Source organism: Phoca vitulina, unplaced genomic scaffold (genome assembly GCF_004348235.1).
Source record: "Phoca vitulina isolate PV1807 unplaced genomic scaffold, GSC_HSeal_1.0 scaffold3, whole genome shotgun sequence".
Lineage (NCBI taxonomy): Eukaryota > Metazoa > Chordata > Mammalia > Carnivora > Phocidae > Phoca > Phoca vitulina.
The window spans coordinates 89,085,418-89,103,843 of NW_022589706.1; the positions used below are offsets into that span (position 1 = coordinate 89,085,418).

The 18,426-nt window shown below is 38.1% G+C and overlaps 1 protein-coding gene and 1 pseudogene across 4 annotated transcripts in view; one reads left to right on the forward strand and one right to left on the reverse strand.

Annotated features, from left to right (window-relative positions):
- Window positions 1-18,126, forward strand: part of UGT8 (UDP glycosyltransferase 8) — an 85,410-nt gene extending 67,284 nt beyond the window's left edge. For all 4 annotated transcript variants that reach the window (XM_032401084.1, XM_032401082.1, XM_032401083.1 and 1 more), the window contains exons 3-6: window positions 9,442-9,584; window positions 11,521-11,597; window positions 14,757-14,976; window positions 15,780-18,126. In XM_032401084.1, the coding sequence (XP_032256975.1) occupies window positions 9,442-9,584; window positions 11,521-11,597; window positions 14,757-14,976; window positions 15,780-16,143 (804 nt within the window). In that variant the 3' untranslated portion in view covers window positions 16,144-18,126. The remainder of the gene's footprint in view (window positions 1-9,441; window positions 9,585-11,520; window positions 11,598-14,756; window positions 14,977-15,779) is intronic.
- Window positions 9,597-11,209, reverse strand: LOC116630245 (annotated as a pseudogene).
- Window positions 18,127-18,426: the final 300 nt, after the last annotated feature.

The window sequence follows — 18,426 nt, forward strand, 5'->3', positions numbered from 1 at the left end:
TTCTTAAAATAAGCAGTGAGCACCAAAAAGAGAGAAAGTCTTGTGTGTAAGTTCACATTCAAATGAGGTGATAAGTGTCCTGGGAGAGAGCACCTCCCACAGAGGAGATCAACAGAGAATAAATATCCTTTGTCAGCGCTTTGGTAAATCACTGTGATGTAAGGAGGAAATCTCAGGTACCACAGGGCAGGCTGTATCTGGAGGAATGAAGAGCAGATAAGGTGTCCAAACCTGATGGGAGATAACGGTAGAAAGTTCGGTTTTGGCCACGTTGTTAGGAATGTAAACTCTCTGAAGATAGGAATTTTTGTTCATTTGTTCTTTGATATGTCTCAAGTGCCTAAAAGAATGTCAGGTATGGTACATAGCAGGTGCTCAATAGTATTTGCTGAATTAATAAATGGACTTTGAAACCCACCTAATTTATTGGGACACTATTTGATAGTCATGACCTTTTTTTTCTAGCAGAACTTAGAACATTTAGCTGACAGCAGATTGTGAAGGAAAGACTCTTCTGGATCTCACATCAGTACACTACACTCAGACGTGCAAAGAGAACATTTGCCTCCTCTTTCTGCATCTTCATCCCTACCCTTCGTTCTCACTCTATTGCAAATAAGCATACTCAAATCTCTCTCACTCTCCCCCAAATCTCTGGATTTTTAACTTGGTTTTGTAACAGAGAAACATTTAGATGTTATTTTTTGGACTGTTTTTTTTTTTTTTCTTCTTCTTCTTTTTCTGGTAAGATTTTCATTGTTTTATACCCAGCGGCTACTTTCCATCACGCCTCAGTACCTTGCCATGATCGTAACCTTGGGACATCCCGACTGTGTGCAATTTCTGGAAGTTCTTCAGAACCTTGAAAACTTTACTCTCTTCAGAGTCAAATCAAGGTTTCAAATTTTGCCTGCTCTTCACTGTAACTGTAATAGCAAAAATTAAAAGCCTTATGAGAAAGAAAGAAGATACTACAGAATCCCAGTGGAAATGAACACACGCTTCTAGGTACTTAATTTCATTCTCCCAAATGTTCAGTGTGTTAATAAAAAAATCATCTTCCGAGATGTTTAAAAAGTTGAACCATCACCTTGACATTCATCACTGTATTGCTTCTTTAGGTTAGTTGTGGCTTAAGCCTTTTGGATAATCTTGGAAATCCCTTAAATGTTCTGAAAAACTGACAACTAGATTTGATACTGCATGTAAAACATTTTTTTGTACTACTTCTCATTTGTTTGAAGGAGCTTTATTCGGAAGAATTTCAAACATGGTGAACAGAGTATAACTGAGAGAAAATATCTTGGTACAGAATGACTTTTTTTTTTTCCTCATCTCAACGTGGCTATCATTTCAGTCCCTATTCAGTCTATTGCTTATCTCACATCCTGTCTAGGGAAAAATAACAGCGTAATTTTTACTTAACATAGCACTTTTACATATTTGATCTCATTTAATCTTCACAATGACCTTGTGAATATTATCAGCACTTTTAGAGATGAGAAATCTGGGCTGGAGAGAGAATAGGAGACTTGAGTAAGATCACACAGCAACTTGTGGAACCGAGGTTTGAATGAAATCCTTTGCCAGTCAGATCAGTGCAAATAATGGTTGGTACATTTCATTTTGAGTGGTAACTTTCATATTTATATCTTCAATGGCATTTTTTGTTGTTGTTTAGTAAGTCTTGGTTAACTATCTTAGCAGTAGCCAAAGATCAGGTTAGATGTCCCACGATGTTTTTTAAACATTTTACATCAAAATGTTCATTATTATCTTACCTACTGAGTTTTGCAGATGAATATTCCAATTCTCTGCAGCCCACCTGACCAAAGCGGAACATTCTTTATGTCAGGCCCTTTAAAATGGGAAAAGAGGCCTATTGATGTTGGTGTTGGAAACAAGAAAAAAGGTCCCGCTTCTCCCATCGTCCTCTCTCTGTAGGATTCTCTCACAGTCCAGGCATTCTTCGTCTCAGAATGGACGAGGCTGACAAAGGACGCAGTGTTGCTGCTTTCTCAACTGTGCTGGCCCCCGCTCAAGGCTCCTATTTTGTGGGGAGAGAAGAGGGTAGGTTTGGGTCACAGGCTGCCATCAGGACAGATGTGATGGTAACTAACGGCCACCCGCTCTGCCCCCAGGTCTCAGAGAGCAGTGAGAGATCTCCCTAGGAGTCTTCTCCAGATTCGTGTGCCCTCAGAATGAAGCCTGGACAGGACAGAGCTGGGCCTGCACTAGCCAACTTCTTTCATTGGTTCTGAAGTGGATTATCTTTTTAAAATATGCTTTTACATTTCTGGAGTTGGGGTGTTTTCACATTGGCCACAGCTAATAGGAAGTTTCTGTTTGTTTTTGGATGGGTGGCTAAGTATATAAAAAAGGAGTCACCCAATGATTGTCTGCTCTAAGTTTCTCAAGATCTTGCTTTCTCCTCCTTTTTTTTTTTTTTTTTTTAAGATTTTGTTTATTTGAGAGAGAGAAAACTAGAGAGAGAGAGAGCAAGCACAAGTGGGGGGCAGAGGAAGAGGGAGAAGCCGGCTCCCCGCTGAGCAGGGAGCCCCATGCGGGACTCTATCCCAGGACCCCGGGATCACGACCTGAGCCGAAGGCAGACGCTTAATGGACTGAGCCACCCAGGCATCCCTCTACTCCTTCTTTTAATATTTTTTCACATCCTTCATTTCTTGATATCCACCATGTCAAAATATGATGTAAAATCGTTAAAATTTACACTTTGGGAGCGACTTGCCCCCCCCAGTCTAACTCTGGGATATCTCTTGGCTCCTGTTCCAGCCTCTGTCCAGTCTCACAGAGCCAGGCTGCTTCCCCCTGGCTTGTCCTGAACAGCTCTCCATGGAAGGAACAGGGGAGAGTGCCTTTTTCTCCCTATGACCAAGTGAAGGCATTTGGTGAAAAGAAATCTGGCAGTACTAGAAAACAAATCATTGTGTATCCAGGTCATGATTATAACAAATAAAGAAAGCAAATACATTAACATACAGTATTTGATTATGAAAATACGTTATCCACATTTCCTTATTCTACCTTCTCCCATTAAGGACTAAGACAACTTAACCTTCCAAGAAGATAAAGTGGTAATTTTTATTGTGAGGTTCTCTTTTCAAAAGCTGTGTGTTTGTGTTTGTGTGTGTGTGTGTGTGTGTATAATTACCTTATAGCAAATCCTACTCAAATATCTAAATTGATTATTTTAATTGTATAGGAATGGAAATATTCATAGTAATATAGTGAGGGAAGCACCTGCCTACTGCTGATTTCCTGCTTAATATTTGATTTGTTATTGTGATAATTTTGCTTTCCTTTGCATTTGGAAAATGACCGAGTTCTTCCCCTAGACAAGGAGCAGGAAATACCATAGAGATAGGCTGGGGGTTTGGACGGGTCCTAATGGTCAGAAGCCTGGGGAGCGCTCTGCAGACGCCAGACGCACGTACTCCGTGCTTGCTGCGCCATCTAGTGGAGCAGTGTGCGGCTTGTGTGCCAGCCAGTTGAGTAGAAAGGACTGAATGCACTGTTTTAACTGATAGGGTGTGTGAAATGAAGTGTTATCAGTCCATACCTGCGCAAATCGTCATAACCTACGTGAGGGGTGGTACTGCTAGTAAATGGCGGTTGATGTGTTCAAAAAGAAGAGTCGGTTTGTCGGTTGTCTACTTCTGCAAATGCAGTTACCTGTAACCATGAAACTGTATTTTTGAGCTCACTCAACATATTGCAGAGCAAATAGGAGTAGAATGATCGATGACAAGTTCATATTAAGTTTATTTTGTTCTCCAAGTTTCTCCTTGATATTTATAAATTTCACAAACTTGGCAACAATAAAGGAAATGTTAAAATAATTAAATTCAATCCTATAACACTGCAGTATTTACTACTTTGGGGCTGCAGTAATGTGTCCGTGGATGTATTTAACAAAACTGTAACCAAAGCTCTTGTGATTTTTAAAACTTGACATAATACACTATTTTCTAACAACAACAAAAAGAAGAGTCCTTAAAGAAGATGCTAAATACAGGAATAACTAGTAAAATCCCCAGAATAAAAATTAATGAGAGAAATCTAACACTGCAGATATTAAAATGTGTCATAAGATACCAGTAAATAAAAGTCTTTGGCCCAGGCACAGGAATAACCAGATATATAGATCCATGGAACAGAATAGAATTCAGAAATCCGCTGAGAGGGTGGAATTTTACATTAATAACAAGAGGAAATATTCAATAGTGTTGAAAAGACTGGCTATCCATTGGGTTAAAAGTAAAGATGCATCTAGCCTCATTCTTTCCTCCAAAAAGAGATTCTGGATGATGAAGGATTAAAAATTCAAGAAATGAGGGGCACATGCACCCCAATGTTCATAGTAGCAATGTCCACAATAGCCAAACTATGGAAAGAGCGTAGATGTCCATCAACAGATGAATGGATAAAGAAGATGTGGTGTGTGCGTATATGTATATATATATACATATACGCACACACAATGGAATATTATGCAGCCATCAAAAAATGAAATCTTGCCATTTGCAACAACGTAGATGGAACTAGAGGGTATTATGCTAAGCGAGATAAATCATTCAGAGAAAGACAAGTATCATATGATCTCACTGATATGAGGAATTCTTAATCTCAGGAAACAAACTGAGGGTTGCTGGAGTGGTGGGGGGTGGGAGGGATGGGGTGGCTGGGTGATAAACACTGGGGAGGGTATGTGCTATGGAGCACTGTGAATTGTGTAAGACTGATGAATCACAGACCTGTACCCCTGAAACAAATAATATATGTTAGTAAAAAATAAATAAATAAATAAAAAAAAAATAAAACCAGTGTTGCAACACCCCCCCCCAAAAAAATTGAAGAAATGAAACTATAAAATTACTAAAGGAAACTATGGGTATTTAAAAGATAATCTTAATGTGGGAAAAGTGCTAACTAAGTCAATAGACCAAGAGGCCATTTAGGAAAAGACATTTTATCTTTATAGCAAAACAAAAAAGTTGACAGAAAATTAGAAAACAATAATACTTAAGGGTAAATACTGTATTCGGGTTTTTTTTTTTTAAGTTAAAATGGATTAAATTGTATGTTGACACCATCTAACAGAGGACTGTAGAGACTACAGAGAATAAGAGATGAAAACAATTTGAATTTGTGTTTCTCTGGCTAGCATGTGAAGCTAAGTGTCTTTCCATGTGAATGCCACTTGCTTTCCATCTGTGAAATGGGTGTTTCCTGAAGTATTTTGTGGAAATTTTTTTCTCATTATTTTGTTTTGTCTTATCAATCTTTTATTATGTATATTGAAATTATTTCTGCATCTATTTATTACTATTATTATTGTTATTTTGCTTTTTTATTTTTTTAAAAGATTTTATTTATTTATTTGTCAGAGAAAGAGAGCGCACAAGCAGGGGAAGCGGCAGGCAGCGGGAGAAGCAGATTCCCTGCTGAGCAGGAAGCCCTATGTGGGACTTGATTCCAGGACCCTGGGATCATGACCTGAGCTGAAGGCAGATGCTTAACCTATTGAGCCACCCAGGTGCCCCTCTCAGTGTTTTCTTTATGACTTCTGGGATTTGTGACTGGCCCAGGAACGCCTTCTACACCCAGAAACAATAAAAGTACCTTTTGAGGAGTTTTTTCAAGTATTTCATATATTTTAATTCATTTTGACTTTTTAATCCTTCTCTATATTAGTAGAGGGATCTAACCTCATTTTTTTTCTAAATCCGTGGTAGGTGACTCTTCTCCCCGCTGATGGAAATGCTCGGTTCCTGTGTAGGCAGGGGTTTGGCTCTGCTGCCCCCTTCATTGCTGTCTCTTCTCCTAACACTGAACATTTCATAGAGATGGCTCTAGATTCTAGAGTGCATTCTGATTATCTAGAAGGAGAACTCTCTTTCCCTGTTCTTTTTCAAAATCTTCTTGGCCTTTCTTGTACACTTTCTTTTCTAGATGAATTTTAGACTGCTCTAGTTCCGTAGCAGTCCTCTTGGAATGTAGGCGGGGAATGCATTGAACTTTTATTAAAAATTTTTATTTTTATTAAAATAAAAATTTTATTAAAAAAATAGCATCTTCAGAACATTGATGTTTCTTTCCTGGCACATGTTACATCTCCACTTCCTCAGTTTTTCTTTTTTGTCCTTCAGTAAATTTTTCTTCATGTACATCTTGTATATTTTGTTAGGCTTGCTGTACTCTTAGATATATATAGTTTTTGTTGATATTGTAAATGAGGTTTTTTTTTTTTTTTTTTTTTTTTTACTCTATATTTTTACCTGGTATTTGTCAGGGGGGCAGGGACATTCTAAAGTACCTTTATTCCTTTTTTAAAAATATTTTATTTATTTATTTGACAGAGAGAGAGAGAACACAAGTAGGCAGAGTGGCAGGCAGATGGAGAGGGAGAAGCAGACTCCCCACTGAGCAGGGAGCCGGATGCGGGGCTCGATCCCAGGACCCCAGGACCCCAGGATCATGACCTGAGCCGAAGGCAGCCGCTTAACCGACTGAGCCACCCAGGCACCCCCTAAAGTACCTTTATCTTTGACAGTGTTAAATACCCAGAATTGTTTTTTTTTGTTTTGTTTTGTTTTTACGTTGAACACACTTATTATGAAGGTTATTATTATTTTTTTTTTGAAGAGTTGTTATTAAATCAATTTGCACTTTATAATTGCGGGGTCTTAAATTCCCGAAAATACTGCATATGTATATAGAGGCAAGATGCCCCCTGGGGCCTCTCAGCCCTTTCATGAAGTTCCGGTTCCCAAATCTTCACTGTGAGTTCAGCACGTTCGGGCTCCCTTCAGCCTCTGCCTGCTGCAGCTCATCCTGCTGCCTGGCACGCTTGTCAGCCAAGCCCAAAACCCAACCCCTTCTGTGTTCCCATAAAACATAAGTCACACCAAACGTTTTGTGAATTCAAGCTGAAGATGAGAGCTCATGGGGGAGGGGGTTACGTCCAGGAGCCCAGTGTCAGGCTCACTGTTCCTTCTCTGACCTTTCACATCCCCTCTCCCTCCAGCCCAGGGAAGAACAGTTTGGAAATCACCTTGAGGCCTCATTCTAAGCCAATTGGAGTATTATCTTCTAAAAATGCTGAGCGCTTTTCCTGAAGGGAACTATAATGACTAACATTTTCTCTGCTCCCTTTCTTATCAATAAAGGCTAGATGGTTGAGTATATTCTTGTAAATGGTTAATGAGTATGGCTGGAAAAAATCTAGGAAAATAGCTTAATGGATTTTATTTTATGCCATGCACAACAAAGAACAAACAACTGAAGTATTTATTGCATAGAGTCGGTTGAAACTCAAAGACCTTTTAAGTCCTTGGGAAACAAAATTTAAATAACATTATTATTGTAAGGCTTAGTATATGTGAATGTCAGCTTTTTTAAAAATGGCGTTGACCCTGAAATTTTAATCTTTAGAGAACTGGGTAGTAGGTGATAAATTACTTGAAGACAAACCATAGGGATAAAATGTAGTATTAGAGTCATTCTACCATGCAGCCTTCATATTTGTTTTAAGTACATCCGGCTTAGGACTGCACCTAAAATGAAAATTCTAAATCAGTTTGTTCTTGTTTCTTACTTTGAATCCACAGATAATACTGTTATATTTTCAGTACATGTGATATTCTTGGTAAATGTAGTAGAATGTAAATTGAAAGCTGTATTAATAATCACAGCCTCTTTTACCCACTCAGTAGCTAGAAGGGTGTACCCCCTTCCATCATCATCCCAGTCATCTAGTGACACTACCCACTAACTCATTTTGGACACAAATAAAATGTGGCCCCCTCTTCCCTGCTAAGAATGAGTACAATAGAGTCGTTAATACAGGTCTCATTAAGTGATAAAAGAAAAGGGGGAAAAGCAAAGGAAGGGAAGACATGGGGGGGCTAATGTTCCATATAAATACTTGGTGTTGAGCTGGGTGGTGATGTCATTGTGACAGTTCTTCTTACTGTGCAGTTATCACCCCACTCCCCCTTCAGTAAATCAGGGTATGTCAGAAAGGGGTGTGAAATGCAAAGAACATGGGTGACACCGTAGTAACTCCTTCATTCTGAATGAGAGACCTGCAGGGTCCGTGAGACCTAACTGTGACAGCTCACTCCGCACGTCATGAATACAGAGTGGTCTGTCCCCTGTTTTCATGCCTGTATCATGGCAGAGGTGTTGTCAACAGCACGTTTGTTTTCCTTACTGTGGAATTACGTGTTCCTCGAAGTGCTGTGGCCCTGTTAGTTTTCCTACGGGAAACTGAAGCTCAGTGTCTTTGACAAAGACTTATTCAAGGGGTTAACGTACCGTAAAAGCAAGTTTGTGCCTACAGAATAAAATAAAGCAAGGATAGTATCCCTCAAAACTAACTGCTTTCATTTTCCGTATAAATCAACCATACTGGCAAAAATTTATCCATGTGTCTTCCTCCAAAATGAGTGATTCCTGCAGTGTTAGAGTTGTCCCTACTTAACCTCGGATCTGCACGAGTTACATGAGCATCTGTTGGCTGTCTAAGGACAGGTTTGGGAATTTAGCATTTTCCTGCACCATGAGGGAGAGCAACCATTCAGAGATTTCTAGAAGCCCTGGATGCCTCACTATAGAGCATGTATGATTTGTGTTCTCTGTGAGTTGGAGAAATATTTAGGGAAATAGTAAAACTCATTAGGCCTATGGATCTGTGGAACTATTAGCTAACTCCTTCTCTTTCTTATCATATAACACAGGATGGCTCTTCAGAGATGAAAATTACCAAGCTTAGACCAAGATAAAGTCAGCCCACTCCTAAAAACAAAAATCTTCCTGGGTGGGGGTGAGGGTGGTAGTTAATGTTTTTGTTTTATGTCCAATCCACATCTTTCACTTGTATCCTCATAGAAAAATCTTTTTAAAGATTTTATTTATTTATTTGAGAGAGAGAGAGAGAGAGCACAAGCAAGAGTGGGGCAGCAGGCAGACGGAGAGGGACAAGCAGACTCCCCGATGAGCAAGGAGCCCGATGCGGGACTCGATCCCAGGACCCTGAGATCTTGACCTGAGCTGAAGGCAGATGCTTCACGCACTGAGCCACCCAGGCGCCCTCCTCATACAAATTTATTACTGACCGTGTTTTAAGCATCAGTTTTAATTTTTTGACTGAGATCTGAGGCCATTAGCTACAGATTTTTTGTTGTTGTTATTTGTTGGTCTTACTAAATTAGCCATCCACCCTCCTTATTTCAGTTAGTGTTGTCAGATGAAATATTTTAAACAAAAGCAGTTATTTAAAGAAAAATTTTATGTCCTTTACTTCCTAATGGTTTAAGAAAATTACCTGAAGTCTTTTTAAAAACTGGGCTCTTGTTGAAGCTGATTATGAACTATATTGGTCTTTCATACAATTAACTGCTACATTTTGATTTGTAGGATCTCCAAAGGTGGGTAAATGGTGCTAATGAACATGGCTTTGTCCTGGTATCTTTTGGAGCTGGTGTCAAGTATCTGTCAGAAGACATTGCTAACAAGCTGGCTGGAGCTCTGGGGAGATTGCCCCAAAAAGTGATTTGGAGGTAAGGTAATAATGTTGATTGTTTCTTCACTGTTGATTTTCAGTATCTCCTTGCTTAGCCTGCATGTCCCGGTCAAGCACAGCACACTGGCTCCCTGGCAAGATTAGCAGGATGCCCCTGACTTTTCATTTTGTTTCTTAGTGTATTGAAATCTAGGGACTAATTTCTAAGACTCTGTGATGGATAAAGAAAGAGATATCAAGTCTATAGCCTACAAGGAAAATACGATGCAGAATGATTTATCCTTATCCTTTTATGTTACCCTCAGCTTTATATCCTGTTTCTCCTTCTGTTAGTTATTGTCATTTTATAAAAAATTGTTGTAATTACATGCATTTCTACATACCTTCTATATACCTTCAAATCAGTGTTGGAATGAGGTAAAGAATGATGGATGAATGAATAAACAGGTAAAATATTTCATGGAACCTTTTGCCCTTTATAAATGCTTTTTATTTCATTTATCCAAGAGACCAGGTTTTAAAAAACACCATCACTTGCCAGTTAATGCTGGTTAAAACAGATCCATAGATTATGCCCAGCTCCCTTTGGAAGGCCCTGCCAAGAAGTGTCTGTCTCTGGACTTACCAGCCCAGCATGTAAACATCAGACCTGAGTGTCATTGCCGTTGGGATCCAGGAGTACTGCAGTGAACAGCATCGTCCCCGAAGTCTCAGGCCATTACAAGTAGGGTCTGAGTAACATGGGTTTTTCCTTTATAACAACTGTGTAAAGATTAGCTCCCACTTTTCCTGGCTGAGCTATGAAATGGATACGTACTTTATCCCTACTGTTTAAGACATTTTCCTTTGGATGCCAGTCCGATTGCGTTTCCTCTATTAGGCTTAACCCAGAAAGTACCCTTCTGCTTTATTTAGGGCAGTTTGTGTCTGCTCAGTTCAGACTCTTGCCACTCCCTCAGTCCTTAAGCATGTTCATGTTTTATCTTGCAAAGATCAAGGCAAGAAACCACTCAGTGATATCCTTCGCCCCACAGAACTGCTGTCTCTGGGGCCAAGCTAGAGAAGAGTACTTTTTGCTTTCTTTCGATTCTCACACCTTCCCTTAGGCTCCAGGTGTCAGAGACTGGAGCTATCCGTCCACTGCCCAGTGACTCTCCCTGCTTCTTCGCATTTCTCCTTCTGGGTTCCCTGGAGAGTGACTTTCTAGCACAGAAAGTCACCCCCATCTCTGTAATTGGGTGAGAACTGAAGGAAAATAGATCCCAATATAAGCCAAGTGTCTTTTTTGTTTGTTTTTTTTTTACAAGAGAACAGATCTACACCTTTATTTATTTTCTTTTCATTAAATTTAAATCCTTGAGGGGTACAGCATCCCATGGATTCTGTGGCCAATGGCTTTAGCAGGAAGGTAGCTTCGGAATTTGGCACGAACCATGCCACTGTTTCCATGAGCGCTAGTTACTTTTCCCCAGATTCCTCTGGTTTTGTTTGGTTTGCCACCAGGAGTCGCTGTGTTGTTCTTTGCTTTGTACACGTAAGCACATCTCTTGCCTAGATAGAATTCATAGCATAAACGCCTTCGATTTTAAGAAGAGCTGTGTGCTCCCTCTGGTTCCGGAACCCCTGCTTATAGACAGCAAAAAGGACTTTGGACCACAGCCTTCCAGACGTTATTTGGCATTATAGGAGTCCTATTCCCAGCAGGCCTCCACAGGCTCCAAGGTGGCAGGAAAGGACAAACCAAGTGTTTTTTTGGGTTTTTTGTTTTGTTTTGTTTTGTTTTTAGATCTCTCTCAATCAGTGAAAATGTGAAAAAGAAAATCACAATTTTGTTGTTACTAAAGCATGGTTTCCTTCTTAAGATATCAACAAAAGATCATTTAACGTTTATTTTAAATTTAATAATTTAACCAGAGTCCGTACCAGGAGTAAAGTTTGATTTTTGATAGATTCATTGTCTCTGTACATTTTAGGTTTTCTGGAACCAAACCAAAGAATCTAGGAAACAACACGAAGCTCATAGAATGGTTACCACAAAATGACCTGCTTGGTAAGTCAGCGACATGTAGGTACTTACTTGGCTTTTAGATCTTAATTGTGTAAATGTGATTTTGCACTTGAACGTCTTCAGTAATAATGTGTGTAGTTTATGAGAGAGTCATTATGTCATCCAGTATCTCAGATTTCAAACCAACAAGTCAAGTCTTTATTTACTGGAAAATAATTTGTCAAGTATAATCATTTGGGTCTATAAATTAAAAATTTTAGACCAGTTACTAATTTTAATTTTCTGGAAAATATACTTAATAAGCTGTGTAAACTAGCAGTGAATAAAGTTATACCTGATTAGACTAATCAGCTAAAGATAGTAAAATTAAAACAGTGAAAATGTAGATTTGTGTTAGAGTTTTATTACAGATGTATCTGAGAACTCAGAAAAATTCAAAGTTATTCATTTGTTTGAAACCAAAGAGAAGCAGAAGGCCAAGGAAACAGTCAGTTTGTCTTATCTTTATTTGGTTCGTCTGTTTAGATTTCCCCTTAAATCATCAGACATTTTTGAAACATTTTATTAAATAAACACATGATTTAGTTATTTATTGGGATTCTGATCCTCAGATAAAAACTAAAATAACAATTATATGCATTTCTTTTAAGATATTTGAAATAAGTAATTTAACTCTGTGTTGAATAAGCATAGTTAGTAAAACTGTAATTTCATTAAATATCTAGGAAAACATGATGCCATATTATCCTTTAAGATATTAAGGAAATTATAAAAATGTTATTGAGTTTTGGTAATATTGACTATCATCTGTTCAATAATACTAAAATCTAACAGATTATGTAAGTTGTCTTTAAACAATACTCTTAAAAACAGGCTTTTGAAAAGTATTTTTTAGAAGCTACAATGACCCATCCTAAAAACCAGCAAATTGAATTTTGTAACTGAAAAACAGTGAGGTATGTAAGTGGCTCTAAATAATATTCTTAAAAATAGGCTTTTGAAAAGTATTTTTTAGAAGCTATAAAATGACCCATCCTAAAAAACAACAAATTGATTTTTATAACTAAAAAACAGTGAGGAATTTTCTTTATATATATAATTCCTTTTCATCTAGTTCATTATATGTATTATTCTATAAATGACAAAATTGAAGAAGAAACAGGGCAATTTACTTTTCTTAATACTTGTATTTCATTTTCTTTCTTTCTTTTTTTTTTTATGTCTTTATTATTATGACTTCAGATTCCGTAGAAGGTAGAAAGAAGCAGGAAATTTAAATAAGATAATCGCCTGTCAACTCTTTCAGTGCCACGGTGTGATACCGCTATCGGAGAACACCTGAACTGTTCTCACGGTTTTTTTCTGAGAGGCTGTACAACAAGGTGTAGCTACTCAGTGGTCCACACCCAATGGTCCTCCTCAAATTCATAGCTCTTCCGGGTTCCTCAGAATCTCAGTTCTCTGCCTTTGCCGAGATTAGTGTCCTTTGTATCACCAGGTATGACTTTGTGGGTCCTCTGTTGGCTATCAACCGTGATCAGAAGATTCCTCCAGGATGAGAAGTAGGAACCGAACCACTCTCTTTCCCTTCCCTTCCTTGCATACTCTCCCCCTGCCCTCCACCCACCAGCACTGTCTCATTTGTCACTGCTGGGCTTGGTAGTAAGGTTTTGTTCAAAGAAAAGGTTTTGCTGCTAAAAAGAAAGTTTGAACTGCGCTGAGAGGGCAGATCCATTAGGTGGGCTGAGTTGAGAAGCCATTTGTAGGCAAAGGTGACACTGAGTGACTAACCCTGCTAGACAGGGGGTAAAGAGGGTCCCGGTGCCCAGTTGAGACCGAGGTTCAACACCCAGAGTCCGTTTTCTACCTGGTGTATGAATATTTAAAAGGTTTGTTTCTGTGAGCTGTAGTTCCTTTCTGGCCATGGCACACAATTCCTAAGTGCAATGTTTCTTTGTCCTACACTTCTTATACAAGGCTTTTGGTCCCTTTCTGAATATAGGCTGCTCAGGAGGAGATCTGGGTTTTGAAACACCTCATTAATTTTGATAAATTATCTTTTTTTATCCCCATGACAACTGGATGTTACATGATGTTCCATCGCTTACAACTGATTTTTATAAGTGTCAGTCCCTACTTGTTTATATACCCAAACTGTGAAATTGGACCCTAAAATTGTGAAGCATAGAAGCTGACATGACTTGAATGTTGTAAATACTTTGTATTGTACAGTGTTCCTCCTTGGATAAGCACATAAACTCTTCATGGATTTCAGGAGTCCAGTCCCACATCTCAACATTTTTTTTTTTTTTTTTTTTTACAAAATGCGTTCTACTTATTAATATAGATAAATGCCAGGGCACCTGGGTGACTCAGTCGGTTAAACGTCTGCCTTCGGCTCAGGTCATGATCTCGGGGTCCTGAGATTGAGCCCCACATTGGGCTCCCTGCTCAGTGGGGAGTCTGCTTCGCCCTCTCCCTCTGCCGGTCCCCCTGCTTGTGCTCTCTTGCTCTCTCTCTCTCTCAAATAAACAAAATCTTTAAAATATATATAGAGAGAGGTAAATACTTGGATATCCAGAAATGGATGTCTACTTTTATTTTTTTATTTTTATTTTTTAAAAAGATTTTTTATTTATTTATTTGACAGAGAGAGAGAGAGCACAAGCAGGGGAAGATGCAGGCAGAGGGAGAGGGAGAAAGCAGGCTTCCTGCTGAGCAGGGAGCCCGACGTGGGGCTCGATCCCAAGACCCTGGAATCATGACCTGAGCTAAAGGCAGATGCTTAACCGACTGAGCCACCCAGGCGCCCTGGATGTCTACTTTTAGTAGAATGTGGTTGCACCCTGGTATTTTTGGCATTTCTTGCTTTTGTTGACTTCCTATTTATTATTGGCCATTTAAATAGATGTGGCTAGTCAGTGGATACTTACAGTTGAGGGAAAGTTGTAATACACTCCCTAAAGCTGTAAATTTCAGTGAGTTAAAAATGGCTCTTAACTAATATATACAAATCAGTTAATTATTTATATAATAAGCATTTTAATTGATGTAGAGCAGGAATCAGTGAAATCATGCCTTTAAAAATCCTGTATCTAAAATGTGTATTATAGTGTTGACTTTTAAGAGATTTCTGGAAAATCTCTTTTTCGAGTAATTCACAGTACTGTTAAGTTGTTTTCTTTTTTAATCCTTCTTTAGGGCATTCAAATATTAAAGCCTTCCTGAGCCATGGTGGTTTGAATAGTATTTTTGAAACTATGTATCACGGTGTACCTGTAGTGGGAATCCCACTCTTTGGAGACCACTATGATACTATGACTCGGGTCCAGGCAAAAGGCATGGGAATATTGCTAGAATGGAAGACAGTTACTGAAGGAGAGCTTTATGAAGCACTGGTGAAAGTTATCAATAATCCCAGGTAAGTTTTCAGTTGAAAGCAGATGAAATATATATATACCACAGCATATTGTCAATAAACTGATTATTACCAAGAGGTTGTCAATAGACCAAGTATAGAAATATCCTTTAGATTCCTGTGTCTAATGCCTTCTGCATGTCTTCTGTAATTTGAAAAATAAAGATAGCAATCATATGGCCAGCATGTATGACCTTGAATAATATTCTACCAGGATTTGCCAAATTGGGGGAGAAGGCATATTGAGAGAAGGAGTATGTGTGGGTAAGAGGTGTGTGGTATAGCAAAAAACAAAACAAAACCAAAAAAACTGGGGTGTAGAGTCAGAAACACTTGAATCTGAATCTCAACTTTGTAATCATAATCAGGTCACTTAGTCTCTCCGAGTTCCATTTTCCTCACTTGTTTAAAATTTATCTTATTTTTTTTTTTAAAGATTTTATTTATTTATCTGAGAGAGAGAGAATGAGAGAGAGCACATGAGAGGGGGGAGGGTCAGAGGGAGAAGCAGACTCCCTGCCGAGCAGGGAGCCCGATGCGGGACTCGATCCAGGGACTCCAGGATCATGACCTGAGCTGAAGGCAGTCGCTTAACCAACTGAGCCACCCAGGTGCCCTAAAATTTATCTTATTGTCTTAACATAATATACTGTGTTTAAAGCACTTAACACAGTGCTTGGCACATACTAGCTACTTAATAAAGAATAGTTGCTTTTATTATTTTCCTCATTTTTATATTGAGAAAGTCATAATACTGAACCTTGTATTGGCATGATCATTGTGTGTTCTGCCTCTCCACTCCATAGCTACCGTCAGAGGGCCCAGAAGCTTTCAGAAATCCACAAGGATCAACCTGGTCACCCTGTCAATCGGACTGTCTATTGGATAGATTACATTCTTCGTCACAACGGAGCCCATCACCTACGTGCCGCCGTCCATCAAATCTCTTTCTGTCAGTATTTTTTACTGGATATTGCCTTTGTGCTTTTGCTTGGTGCTGCCTTGTTCTACTTCTTCTTGTCCTGGGTGACAAAATTTATCTACAGAAAAATCAAAAGTTTGTGGTCTAGAAATAAGCATAGCACAGTTAATGGACATTACCATAATGGAATCCTCAACGGCAAGTACAAAAGAAATGGCCATATTAAACATGAAAAGAAGGTGAAATGAGCCAACAGCCCACAGGATAGTAACGAATCTGTTCAGTCATTGGATTTTTATCACTATAATTTAGTCTAACAACTACTAAAAGTAAAATGTTGGTAAACAATTCTAACACTCCCTGATCTGATCTTACTAACAAGATTCTGTGGAATTAAGACAGCTGTAAAAAGCACAAACCTAAAATGCAAAGATGTATTTTATTCGAATACTGATATAGAGAGTTTTGGCACTGAACCTTTTAGAAGTCTGAATTATTTAAATCAATTAAGTGACCATGTCAGACCTTAGTTTTGAGTCTTGATATGTGTGTGTCCCAGATGAGGAATGGTTTCTTTCTCTTAAAAAGATTTGTTTGCGTGTATGTGTGTATGTATGTTTATTTCCTAATTAAGAGAATTTTTAGCTGGCTGCTTGGCATATTTGTTGAGGGTGCAACGCATTCCAGAATGAATTTGAAAGACAGGCTCCAAATGTTTCTTTTCTAGAATTTAATATATGTGAACTCAGAACACTTTACCATGAAAGAACACTTTTCCCTCAAAACTGAATGCAGTGGAAAAAAATGAAAAGATACATGGCACCGTTTTTATACTTTTTTGGGTTTTTTGTTTGTTTGTTTGTGTTAGTTTTTTGTTTTGTTTTGCTTTATGTTTTTGTTTTCTTTTTCTTATAAGCTGTGGACACTTCTGGGGGAAAAATACATGCAATTAAGTAAATGTATAAATCGGTTGTCATATTTTACTTTTGTTCTCCCCCTACCAATAATTTGCCTCTGGAAGAATTTTATAGTTTTTCTTCTATTTCATTTTAATGAATAACATTGCGTTAAATGCATAATTAAGACAAAGCCACAAAGCTCTGACTTTTGTTCAAAGTAGTAAAGATTATTGCTTATGTGGCATCTTTAAACAGGGCCGTTATTTGAATGTTTTTGTAACTGATGGCTTTTTTATAATGTAATTTTTTAATGTTCAGGTGTTATATTTCCAAAGTTTTAACTTTAAAAAAGATCTTCTTTATCCTTTTTGTTGTCTGGGCCACACAATCCATATTACATAGGTGCCAACACTTCATTAAATGGGACATTTACAGTTCTCCATACTGGTACCTTCTTTGTCTGAGAGGTTTGAGATCTTGTTAACAGATCAGACTTCACCTGTTTTACAGAAGTGACAGAGAAATTGTATCTCTTGCTTGTGAAATGAGTTTCTACTTCCCTCTCTCTTCTTCACCCCCCCCCCCACCTCAGTAGCGTTTCCCAGTCATTGTGGCTGACACGGAACAGTGACAGTGTTCACTTGAGAATAGGGATGCACGTCACAGACATCATAAAATCAGGACCTCCCGGCCGAACCATTCACTAGTTGGCAACTATGAGTTTATTCCATGTCATTCTGTTTACTTAGCATTTGCACTACACATGTTGAGTGTATGCTTTATTTATTCGTAGTTGGAGATCCCATGTCTGACAGCTGAGACTAGAAACATACGTTCACCTAATGACACTCACTAACATGGGAAGAGTTGTGAAAATTCTAGAATGCTGTGAATCCTTGTCATACACTATGACATACAACTTCATTACACTCCCACCAGGAGCCACTCTCCTCTACTTAGAAATAATGTCACAAATCGTTTTCTAATGTACAATGCAGACAAATGTACTGCTCTCTGAATACTTGAAGAAATGGTATTTTACATATAAGCCTATTAGTTATACCTTTTCACAATCTTACCATTATGTTGCTGTTAAAAGGAAAAAAGACACAGGCAATGAATGGTGGGATGGGAACAAGCTTAGAGTGTATGAATGAGTTGACTTTACTTTTTTGGAATTGGATGAAGTTGACGGTAGACACTCACTGGATGATTAAGCATAAATTAATCTCCACTGTGATAGAAACTTAAACAATAAACATGATTTAAAAATAGAGAAATGTTGTTGGAATAAAATTTTTATTCAGATTTTATTTCACAATATTATGTATATCCATTATAAACATATTTCTAAGACATGTCTCCCAACTTTTATATGTGTATATGAGTGTAAAAAACAAAATGTTATGTGGGAATTTTTTTATTATTATTAAACAGAGGGATTTACCTTATAAGTACATCAACATGGATCTTAAAATTATCCCACAATTAAGAATGTTAAGTGTAGGCATTTACTGATCATTGTTGTTCTTTTTTTTTTTTTTTTCCCTAGAAAGCTTATTGTGAGCCAGTTTTGGTAAATAGAGTGATTTTAAATTTTCCACATTTGGGCTAGATTCTCTAATAAAGTAA